The sequence below is a fragment of the Cyprinodon variegatus genome, unplaced genomic scaffold, assembly GCF_000732505.1.
Source record: "Cyprinodon variegatus isolate N-32 unplaced genomic scaffold, C_variegatus-1.0 Scaffold1376, whole genome shotgun sequence".
NCBI classification, from domain to species: Eukaryota; Metazoa; Chordata; class Actinopteri; order Cyprinodontiformes; family Cyprinodontidae; genus Cyprinodon; species Cyprinodon variegatus.
Window position 1 is genome coordinate 92 of NW_015151829.1, and position 12,143 is coordinate 12,234.

At 36.2% G+C, this 12,143-nt stretch overlaps 1 protein-coding gene across 1 annotated transcript; it reads left to right on the forward strand.

Annotated features, from left to right (window-relative positions):
• Positions 1–602: 602 nt before the first annotated feature.
• Positions 603–9,958, forward strand: LOC107103094 (probable E3 ubiquitin-protein ligase HERC3). The gene is made up of 23 exons (XM_015402616.1): positions 603–813; positions 1,632–1,752; positions 1,868–1,944; positions 2,348–2,569; positions 2,663–2,754; positions 3,171–3,301; positions 4,434–4,558; positions 4,640–4,719; positions 4,796–4,914; positions 5,014–5,073; positions 5,193–5,298; positions 5,507–5,702; positions 5,787–5,935; positions 6,029–6,145; positions 6,248–6,346; positions 6,960–7,133; positions 7,239–7,385; positions 7,499–7,665; positions 7,738–7,798; positions 7,880–7,950; positions 8,832–9,015; positions 9,090–9,192; positions 9,530–9,958. Exons 1-23 carry the CDS (start codon positions 603–605, stop codon positions 9,748–9,750), a joined length of 3,033 nt encoding a protein of 1,010 aa, XP_015258102.1. The 3' UTR covers positions 9,751–9,958.
• Positions 9,959–12,143: the final 2,185 nt, after the last annotated feature.

A 12,143-nucleotide genomic window follows, 5' to 3' on the forward strand; every position in this document is an offset into this window, starting at 1 on the left:
TTTACAGCTGGAAATGGGTACCAGCACCAATATGAATGAGCGTCACAGAAAATGGATGGATGGGCATTTCTTTATTTACCAAGTTGCTTCTCAGTCATATACTCTGAACCTTTGATTCAGCTGCATAAACTTTGAAGAACGAAACATGAACTAAATTATATGCCCATCCAAGTCCAGGATAATTTCTGGGCTTGTGTTGGACCTATGTATATTAAAACAGGTTTCAACTTCTAAACCCCAAAATAAAGGTTTAAAAAGGGGTTAAGTTCAAATGTTTAGCATCACTGGTGAGACAATAAATATTTTTTGTTGCCTATCCTATCAGGCAGGCTATATTTATCTGATCCTATCTGAAGCCAGTTTTCCTGCTTTTTTCTCTGGCTTTATGAGTAATTTCGAAGGAATTGAGTCTAAATGCTCAGTTTCACTTTCCTTTTACCCACAGTGCAGTGCATTATCCAACCAGCTGATTGGCTCCGCCCTCTGCTCTTCAGAAACGTGTGTGTTTTGTTTCTCTGGTGTGTTTAGGTTTCGTTTCTGTCTGACAGCTGAGCAACATAATCAAAGATCAGCTGTTGGACCTGGTGAGGCTCACAGGCAGGATGTTTTCATGGGGAGAGGACTGTCAGCGAGGCTTCTGGCTGAAAGGAGACTTCAGCACAGATGAAGGAGTCCATCATTTAAATGTTGATTATAAACTCTCGGATGTGTCTGTAGGTCGCAGTGTGCTGGCTTTCGTTAAAAGTAACGGGAACGCGTTTATTTTGCGCACTTATGAGAACAAAGATGGAAACAGAGTTCGAGGAAAACAGAGTAAGTATATGTTTGGTTTATATATGGACAAAATAAATAAGCTATATTTTAAATAGAAAAACTGGCTAGGTGCGCTACATTTTATTTGTTGTGATCTTTTTGGTCTACACCATTCAGGTTCATATTTTAACATCAGTGATGTCACTAAGGGGTGGGCTTGGGGTGCCCATGTCCACCCCTTTAAACTTACTTTAAAACTTGGAATCAATCTGAATGTATAATCTGGTTGAATTGTATCTGTAAATCGCTTTAAGATTACATGTGTTGTGAATTGGCACTATATGAATAAACTGAATTGAATTGGATTGTATCAGTATCTTAGCAACCAAAGTCAAAAGATGAATAAAAAAAAATCTAAGACTCTAGAGAACTATTAATATAAACAAAACGCAATAGAAACGTTTTTTGATTAGAGACCTTTGCCAACTCCTGCTGACAAACTGCATAAAATTATTAAAATGTCAGGAAATTACACGAGTCAGTGTCAAATGATTTCTTCAAAGATTTCCTGGACAGAGCAGTCCAGTTTCACAGGAAAATAAAGAAATACATCTAGGCTTCACCCTGTCAACAAACACACAACACTTGCCTTTTAAGACTTTTTAAAGACCAACAACCAGATACTCTTATTTCTTAATGATTTTTTTAGAGATTGATTGATTCTCCCAAACACAGGAGACAAGAAATGGGCATTTTATTCTTTTTAGTCAGACACCACCAGCAATTCCATTTTTCTTGACGTGACACATTAGTTTAATGGTAGCAATGACCATATTGTATGTTATGTTAATACATGAGGTATGTTTGTGTAATTATAGAGTTTGTGAAATGTAAGGAGAAGATTGAGGCTGTGAGCTGTGAAGATGATGTGGTGACGCTGCTGTCTGAGAGAGGCTCAGTTTTCTGCGTGGACACGACTCGCACCCCGTACTCACCCAGGTGAGGAAACATAAATGTTTACTACACTAGGATGAAAATAACTTAACCTCATCCTAAAACTTGTCAAATTCATATAAGACCTTTGATAATTGTTTTCCTTTTTATTTTCTTACAGGACGTTGGATGTTTTCTCTAACATACCAGTAGCACAGGTTGCTTGTGGGAGCCAGCACTCAGTTGCCCTGACAAAAGGTATTTTAAATTTCAGCATTTTGGCAAATTCATTAACTTAATCATCCGATTTTTTCTCCTGCTTAGTATAACCATAATATTAAAATAAGTAGATATTACTAAGCTTAAAATATGTATGTCAAGAGCTGTTGCCTTACTTACACTCACACACACACTATGATATTTGAAGAATGCCCCATGGATAACAGAACCCAAAGAATGCAGAAAGTCAGGAAGATAGGCTGGATGGAAATCTCATTAAAACAAAGATGCTCATTAATATTCAGAAAATTAGACAGTGATTTTCAGTAGAAACTGATTGAAAAAGATCTTCATACTGTGGATAGCAAGTTTGATGTTTAAGATATGATTTTAACACATAAAAGAAAGAGTTTAATTGTCAGTCCTGGTGATCTTTCCTCAGAGTGTCAGGTGTATACATGGGGCCTTGACTCCAGGGGTCAGCTGGGTCTGGGAAAGAGAGGTTCAGGAGCCAGATCACCTCAACAAGTCCGATCCTTGTCGTCAGTCCCAGTGGTTCAGATCTCTGCAGGAGGAGACCACAGCTTTGCCCTCTCTGTGTCAGGAGGCGTGTTTGGCTGGGGAAGAAATAACTGTGGACAGCTTGGACTAGGAGGAACAAAAGGTGCTGCAGCAAATGACTGTCTGATTTACTACAACATATTCAGCTGTTTATCTGTAATACCTCACAGAATAAATCTTGTGTTATTTTCTTTAGATGTATTTACACCAACTTGTGTCAGTAGTTTGAATCTGAAGAAAACGAGCGACATTTGCTGTGGAAAGGACCATACAGCCGTTCTGACAAAGGTTAGGCATCAAAGTCCAAGCATCCTGCCCCTGTTTGAAATTTTTTAGATATTACGAAGTATGTTGTTTTCACAAATTAAATTAAAAACCTGAAAATTATTCTTTTACGATATTAATGCTTCAGGAAGTAACTTTATTTAATATTTTTCCTTAAAAGATGATCTTTCCAAGAAATATAAAAGGAAAAATGGTAATTACCTAGATGGTGATTGAATGTTTAACCGTAATAATAATAATAAGCCTAGAGACAGATTGTCATCTACTGTTAATAGAATTAGACTATTAAGAAGAAAGAGGAAATTTATTTATTTTTTTGCTCATTATATTTTTGTCTCATTTGAGGTTTATAACTACAAAAAAACATCCTGATAAAAGAAACAAATGTTTGAAGATGTGCCATTTGGTTAATTTTTCAGCAGGGGGCAGTGTTTACATTTGGCTCTGGTCAGTATGGACAACTTGGACACAATTCACTGCAAAATGAACTCCGTCCTCGACTTATTGCTGAACTGTGGGGCACTAAAGTTATCAAGATTGCATGTGGCGGGTAAGTTGCTGTCCTTTGTACTGTCAATACTTAAGATCTTTCTTAATCGGACTTAACTTCATGAAACACATTAATTACCTAAAAAGAAGGATTTGGTGCAATATCCATCCCTCCATTTTATCCTGTTTATCTGTCATGGTGGGGTTGTGCCTGTCGCTGGGTGGGGTACACCATGGAAGGGTCATGGTGGGGTACACCATGGACAGATCTAAAACTAGACAGACATACGAGCACCAATTCCAAGATGCCAATTAACCTAACAGTCACATTTTTGGACTTGGGAGGAAACCTGAGTACCTGGAGAGAACCCACACATACATAGGGAGAACATGCAAACTCCGTGCAGAAGACCATAGGTTGCTAAATGAACGCAGAACATGCATCCGCTCAAATTTAGACAAAGTTTTTATTATACACTTGGAATACAAACCTACATCCCCACTAATATTTTTTATAAATTACTTTTAGACGGTTGTAAATAAAATAGACACTACTTGTATTGTGCAATCTCTTCTAAGCAGAATTAGGAGCCTTCATAGGTTAGCTTTCAGGCCCTAATCCAGCTTTCAAGCATCGTCCTTCAATTTATAATAGGTTTGTATCTGTTTTTTGCGAAACTTGTTCTATAATTTCAGTGTCAGCCTGTTTTAGCTCCACCTAAAGCAGTTTTGAGGGATGTTTGTAAGCATTTCCCTACTAGAAATGATTATGGGAAAGGTCTGGGGTAGGCCTAGTTATCAATAGAGCTACCAGTTATGAATCTACCATTGCTTCAAAGGCAGGACTTTAAACAAGAACTAGAAAAAAATTGAATGAATGATTAACATCAAACCCAAAGCTGTATCACTTGTAATCACTTTGATAGGTATTTAGAAGATTCACTTAGAACTGAAGTTATAAATATTTATTTCAGGCAGTTTGTACCTTTAAGCGACTGTTGGCTATAGTACATCACAGACAGAGCCAATCCCATATTGTCTCTTTAGTTTCGGCCATCTAATAGCTGATGTTAGGTGGGTGTTAATCAGTAGTATTGGGCGATACACAGCCCCACACCATAGCTGGAGACGGCATAAGTTAGGCTGTTTCTAATAAAAGGGAATTCACCAGCATGTTGTTTATGTGCTTTTAGATATCACACTTTGGCTTTGACAGACGGCCGTAAGGTCTACTCCTTCGGTTGCGGGGAGCAAGGTCAGCTGGGAAACAGAACAGAAAACTGTCCATCTGTGCCGCTTCCTGTTCTTCTACCTCGGGGTAACTAAACTTGTTGAATAAAAAAATCCAACAAATATTTTCAGATGGATTTATTGTGAAATGTTTCTCATTTTTTATTAGTTGCAGACTCAAATCAACCCAAAATAGGAACTATCTTTGCTGGAGAAAACTGTTCATTTGCAACATGCTCTTCTGAAGAGGTACCAAGCATAGAGATTATGCAGATGCATAATTAACTAATTAAAATTAACTAATCTCCCTTGTTTCTATCTACAGTGTGTGGACAGAAATCTAGATGCTAAAAGAATCAATAATGCAACTAAACATGGGCTGGAAGACATGGTTGATAACTGGATCTCTAACTGTGATAGCAAGTCATGGAAAAAGACAAAACAGTAAGTACAGTATATACCATTAGAAGATGTTAATGGTTGTTTTGATTAGAATAAATATTTAATGGTTTTACTCTTATTCTTTTTTTTTTTTTTCCTCAGGGAAATCCGCAGAACATTTTCAACTGCATCCTGTCTGAATAAAAGCTTCCTAGAGCAAATGTAAAGATATACTAATTGAAACTGTACTATCTTTAAAGAGCAACTAAACCCTAAATTGTCCAGTTCAGACATAAAACCGTACAGTATTCTATACACTTTGTGTTTTCTTTTATTCTCAGGAGAGATAAACATTTCCAGACCTCTTCAAAATGCCATGGTCTGAACTTTAAGCTGGCTCGACAGTATTTTAAGAAATTGGTGAAGGTGGACATCGTTTGGAAAGAGGTACATCATTGTCTTTGTCCATTCTTTTTACGCATTTTCTTTTCCATTCATCTACCTGTTCATTTATTTTCAGTTTATCCTCCTTTCTATCCATCCGTTCATGAGAATGTTTGACCTTCATATGAAATATTGAGCTCTGCTGTCTAAGTTAACCAGACTGGTCACATTTCCACTCTAAACCAACATGTTTTTTCCTCTGAACTTTCAGGTTGAAGCTGCAATTCTGCATTTGCTTCCTCTCCTTGATAAGAACCCAGTTGCAGTGGAAAGTCTGAGGATCTTTCTGCTCCTTAATGAGCTCCTTCATGTCATCCAGAAACACAGGAAGCAGCAGAGCAGCAAGCTCGCTGAGACGGTTGCTGCTGTTGTTTCAAGCCTGTCGATGACAAGCCTTGAGGTTTTAGGTACTGGTATCCAACCTGGCTAAAGTTATTTTGGCATTTTAAAGCTGGAATTTATTATGCTAAAGCTTTGTTGATCATTTATAGGGGAGTGGTGGTCCTTGCTATCTCGATCCAGCATGGGGAGATTTGTGAGCGTGTGGAGGCAAGCTCTCTCTGGGATTTTGTCCAAATATGATGCTCCTCGCAGTAGCGGTGTCAGAAACCTGCTTGAAGTACTTCAGTACATGCATAATGTCAGTATTATAATCTAATACGGACACTTTATTTCATGTTTTTATTTTTTCTTTCCCATAAATGGTAAAATCTTATGAAATATATCTTGACAGATTAACAGCAGGGTTGCAGAGTCACGAAGGCTGCCAGAAAGTGAGTTTTATCTGTCGATCGACCAAGATTTTCTGCTTGACGACCTGGACATGTGGCGTTTAAAATCCAAACGCTGGGTAAGAATGTTTTTGGCAGATTAAACATGGAAATTAAACAGAAATTTATCTAATATTAAATATGTAGAAAGGAAAATCTTATTGTCATTTTTTTGTTTTTAGTATGCGCATTCTGAGCCACTTGTTCTGTGCAACTTCCCATTTGTGATGAATCTGCAGGCAAAGACGCTGGTTTTCTACACAAATACTGAGCTCAACACGGTAACTGCTGTTAAATCATTAGTGCATTTTAACACGGCAACATAGTGCTTTTAACCTGTCTTACAAACATCCGTAACAATAAATTTAAGTTAGTTATATATGATTTTAAATAGTACATTTCTTTAATGTCTGATTGGTTCATGTTTTACTGTGATATTAGTGGAGAAATTTTTTATTTTTTTGTAAAATGTATAAAGTGGAACAGTTTTATGGTAAACCAGCAATGTGATTAAAACTGTATCCCGTTATAAAAAACAGCAATTATTAATTTAATTTAATCAAATGTAATCAATCATTTATCACAAATGATTATTAACGTACATATTTAAATTTTAAACTATAAAAAAACAAATCTAAACTGCATAACTGCCATTGACGTCACGCACAAGTGTAACTTTTTATTACCTGTTTTAATTGAATAAATGTGTCCTTATTTGTGTTTGGGTATGATAAATTTCTGTGTATGTATAAATGTATGTTCCAGCAAATCTGTACATACTGGCAAACTAATCTGTCAATTTTCTATATGGTTTAGCTGTTGAATTTAGGCTCTATGTTTGCTAAACCTAATATCTAAGCTCTTATACTTTTTTTGGGTGTCTTTTTTTGACAGGAAGAGGTTGTGATGTCTTCCCTGGAGATGTTTATGCATATGATTCTGGACTTCGAACTTTGTTTCCCTGACCCTCCAGGCCTCCTACTGCAGTTAAACCGAGCATCTATGTTAAAGGATACATTTGAACAGCTGGCTCAGGCTGATGAAAGCAGCTACAAGAAGAAACTTGTGGTAATTTTAGTGGCCAAGACTTATTGAACACGAACATCGCATTGTCTTTAGGCAACTTCTGTGGGGTCCAAGAATGACATTTATAGGTAACCTGTTGTCTTTCAGGTATTTTTCCATGGGAACTATAACATTGACGATGTCTTGCTCAATATAAAAGACTTCTTCCATGCAGTATTTAAGGAACTGATGTCTCCGGTGTCAAGGATGTTCATGTTCAATGACTCACAAACACTGGCATGGTTCTCCTCCAAAGTAAGAATTGTTAGTTTCATGAAAATCAGATAAATAGATTCAACATTGAATTTATTCTTTTGATGTTTGGTGTTTTGATGTTTTAATTCATTTTTTAAACCTTATATTATCAGGCTTCAGAGAAGGACCAGAATTTCTATCTGTTTGGAGTTCTCTGTGGACTTGCTTTGTACAACTCTATGCTCATTTACCTTCCCTTCCCCCTGGCGCTCTTCAAAAAGCTTCTGGGAGTGAGACCTACACTGGAAGATTTGAAAGAATTCAGTCCAAGTGTTGGAAAGTAAGTAGAATTATTAAATAATGTTTACATAAAAATATAAATAAATTAAAAATTGTCTCTATGGTTTCTAAGGAGTCTGCAATGCATCCTGGATGAGTACACAGATGAGGACCTAGAAGACATATTTTTTTCGGTGGGTAGTGTCGTTATTTTAGTTATTGAAGTTATTAATTAAAATAGAGTGAAGTAACACCAGGCTTTATTTTCATTAAAGATCCCCTGGGATGGAACAGAGGTCGATCTTGATCCTGAAAATCCTGAAAAGCAAGTAACGAGTAAAAACAAGTAAGAAATAACATCTTCTGCCAGTTTATTATCAGCCTCTCACAAAGATGCAAATTCTGTTTTTATTAGTTTGTTATTTTGTTGTTTTTTTACCAACAGAAAGGCAATTGACAAAGGTTTTGTCTCTAGAAATGGAGCAACTATCAAATAAACTGTTGGTTCTATACCCACCAGGGCCTATAATAATCCTGTTTTCAGCCTTCATTTTTTTAATCCAGCATCAATAAATAAATGGGGTTTTTTTGTTTTTTATTTCTCATGAAATCAAAGTTAAAAATATAAAAATAGCTATTGAATTTCATGCAAACAACATAACATATACAAAACAAAAAATTAACCATTGTTTTTTTTTTCTGTTAAGTGTGATTTTTGATTTCATTATGACCATGGGATTTAGCATTAGTGGTATAATAAAACCAAGTTTGGTTTTTGAGCTTTTTCAGATCGTCTGTAATAAGAAAATAAAAATAGATCCGGCATAGGAAAACAGAAAAATCTATGGGTCTACAATAGATCCTTGAGGTACTAATAATAATTGAACTTTATTGATCTCACATTGGAGAACTTTACCTCTGCATTGAACCCTTCCTCTTGCGGTGCGGTGGGAGCAATCAAGGGTTAAAGGTTTTGCTCAGAGAGCCAGTCTGTTGAAGTGAGTTTCGAACTCATAACCCCAGGATTCCAAGCTCTTTGCCCTAACCACTAGGCCGCCACTCCCCTATATACCATAGTATACCACATTTAGATTTTCTTGAAAATAAAAATAATAAAAATAAAACAAAAAAATCACAGTTTTGTTGAGCAAATTGAGCCGTATGATTTGTACTTAAGTATGTCTCTAAACCATTTTGTAGAATTACATCTTTTTTTTATCTAAACAGGCACGAGTTTGTGGACGCCTTCGTGGACCATGTCTTCAATGTTTCTGTGAAGACTGCATTTGAGGAATTTAAAAAAGGTTTTCTCCAAGTTTGCGACCGGGATTTAGTGAGGCTGTTTAGGCCAAAGGAACTACAAGAAATCCTAGTTGGAAATGACTTCCATGACTGGGAGAGACTTAAACAGGTACTTTCTTTGGTTGTATGTGTGTTGTGTTGTTTAATTTACAGCTAACGCCACATTTTTTTCTTGATTTTTAGAGTACAATTTATGAGGGCCAGTTCAATGCTGACCATCCGACCATCCAGACATTTTGGGAGGTTTTTGATGAGCTAACTGAGAATCAAAAGAAAACTTTTTTGTGTGAGTATGGGATTTTGATTTTGTCTTGCACAATTTTAAATAAAATTACATAATTTTTATTATTCCTTTTAATACCACTTTTTACTGCTTTCCCTTCAGTTTTTCTCATCAGTTGCATATGTGTTACAAAAATCTATATTTTTTAAGTTTTTTTTTACATAAACTTAAATAAGAATAACAAAACGCAGACATAATCAAGGTAAGGGAAAGGTCTCTATCAGTAGGGAAAAGGAAAATATCTGGCCTCTAGATCATTTTCCTAAAACGCAGATTCATTCTGGCTTTTGACCTTGCTAGTCACCTGATATCTTCTGATAAACTCTTTCACCTTCATCAGGGTTCGTCACTGGATTTGAAAGAGTGCCTGTACTCGGATTGGATAAGATACAGATGAAAATAAAAGAAATAGACAAGAAGGATCACTCTCACGACCAATACTTCCCTGAGACGCACACTTGTTTCTCCACATTGGAGCTGCCGCTGTATTCAAGCAAAGAGATCATGCAAACCAAACTGATAGAGGCTCTGAGCAACAAAAGGATCAACCCCTGTGTTTGATTCAGAATGAAGTTCTAACTGCTTCTTTACATGATGAGGACCTTTTAATCACCAACACAGGATTTCTTTTCAGAACAGCTGTGTGAAAAGGATCCACTGTCTGTCAATCCTAAAAAAAAATATATATGTGTATGTACAGAAAAACAGTTATTTAACTTAAACTATTTGGTCAACGATTGCAAGGAAGTTATAACTTTAATTGAGATATTCTAAACTATAAAATTAATTTTGTAAATTGCTCGGTTTACTATTGCATAAAAAACATAAAATGTAGACCAAGGAGTGAGAGTATGTGGGATTTAAAAATATGTGAGATAATACATTGTGTCAAATGTCAAATAAATGCTTGACATAAGCAAAGAGCTGTTGTTGTTTTTTTTTGTTTTGTCTTCAATACCAAGCCCTAGAATGATCTAAAGCTTTAAAATAAAATAAAAATAAGAATAAATATTTTATGATGTCAATGCAGTTGCAGCCCAAAAAATAAAATCCAATATTCATTGATTGGTGCTCTATAAAGAGTTAGGAACATTACATATTTTTAAGACAAAAATCCTTTTTTTAAGTTAGAATTCAAAATATGAACCCATTCAAGACACATTTTTCATTGAAAATATACTAATGAGATATTATGCAGTTGGTAGAATTACTGACATGCCTAAAGGATTTCCCTGGTTAAGATAGTTAAAACTCCATTCTGTAATTTCAGGACCATTCAATAAGACTAAAAGAAAATGAATCCTGCAGTGCATTTATCCAGCCACGAAGATTAAGATTCAATCCATACTGCTGGTGTAACACTTACTGTCTCTTACTGAACCTATGTCTACACATGTCTGTACTTTTCTCCATTATCAATAAGCCTGAGTCCCCTTATATAAACTTCTATAAAATGTAGGTCCCATGATCCAGAAGAGAAAAAAAGCCCCTCTAAACTTAGCCAGACACCCCCAGCATCCCTCACCTGACTGGTAAATGGCNCCAGACACCCCCAGCATCCCTCACCTGACTGGTAAATGGCATGTACTTATATAGCGCTTTTTCAAGTCAGGAGACTTGACCAAAGCGCTTTACACTACATTCAGTCATTCACCCATTCACGCACACACTGATGGTGGCAAGCTACATTGTAGCCACAGCTGCCCTGGGGCTCACTGAAAGAAGCAAGGCTGCCATGCACTGGCGCCACCAGGCCCTCTGATCACCATCAGTAGACAATGCAGGTGAAGTGTCTTGCCCAACGACACTGAAAGTCAGAGCCAGGGCCTGAACCGTCAATCATTTCTGAGATGCCATTTTTCACATCTGTTCAGCTATATCAATTTATAGAACCTTACAAGGAGCTTTCCCAAGTTTTCAGAACCTTACAAAGAGCTTTCCCAACAACTTTTTAGGCTTAGTAAAATATGGCTTATGATTCCAGTTAGCACTGCATCCTGTGAAAGAAGTTTCTCTACTCTTGAATTACTAAAAACCCACCTCAGGACAACAATGGCAGATGATAGATTAAGTCACCTGGGCATACTTATTGTTGAGTCAAGGAGGACATATTCCCTAAATATGGAAGACTTTATAAAATGTTTTGCTCCATCTCACCAGAATTTTGATGTTCTGATTGTTTTTGTGAACTAGGTGTTGTCATATCGTTTAGCAGTCATCAACTATACTCAGTTTTAAAGGGCTGTATGCTTTTTTGTTGTTTGTTGTTTTGTTGTTCTATTATCATTATTATTCTTGTGGAACACATTCAAATGTGAACCACTGCTTGTCCTGCCTTGTTTTGACAGGTCCAAATCTACCTCAAGTTTTTGTTTACTACTGGATTTGAGTAGTCCAAGGAGAACAATGAGTACTTATTTCTATTTTGCTGTATACTTAATTTGTAATACATTGTAGAGTTCAAAATTGTATACAATTTGGAAAATAAAAAACTTTTATCAATATACATTTTGTGTCAGATTGAGTGGAGGTTCTGGAGGACACAAAAGCAGAGACTGAAGCAGTGGTATCTTGCAGTGAATGAAGATTTTAAACAGTCTAGCACTTGAGTAAATATGAATAAAATATACAGCAGTTAGGCTTAATCTCCTGTTGGATAATATGACTAATTAAACCAACAATAAACTAAACTCAATTCTGAAAGCTTTCAGGTATTCCTCACAAACCCATAGGAGGTCCACAAAAAAAAGAACCATTGCATTTTATTTTTTAAAAGATCAGCTACCCAAGAAAAGACCAAACACATTTAGAGAGGATGTGCAGAACAACTCAGTTATCCAGGAGTGATGTGTGGTGTCATGGTAAGTTTTTATTTAATCTGTTAGTGCCAGTAATCCAATAATAACTTATTAGTTCTCCATTGGTTATATAACTTGTTTATAGTCTAACCACCC

Bases quoted from the DNA above. Each gene is read 5' to 3' on its own strand.
- LOC107103094 (XM_015402616.1), top strand. From the start codon at position 603: ATGTTTTCATGGGGAGAGGACTGTCAGCGAGGCTTCTGGCTGAAAGGA. The intron at 1,945-2,347 runs GTATTTTAAATT...ATCTTTCCTCAG, and splicing joins CTCAGTTGCCCTGACAAAAG to AGTGTCAGGTGTATACATGG. The intron at 3,302-4,433 runs GTAAGTTGCTGT...ATGTGCTTTTAG, and splicing joins ATCAAGATTGCATGTGGCGG to ATATCACACTTTGGCTTTGA.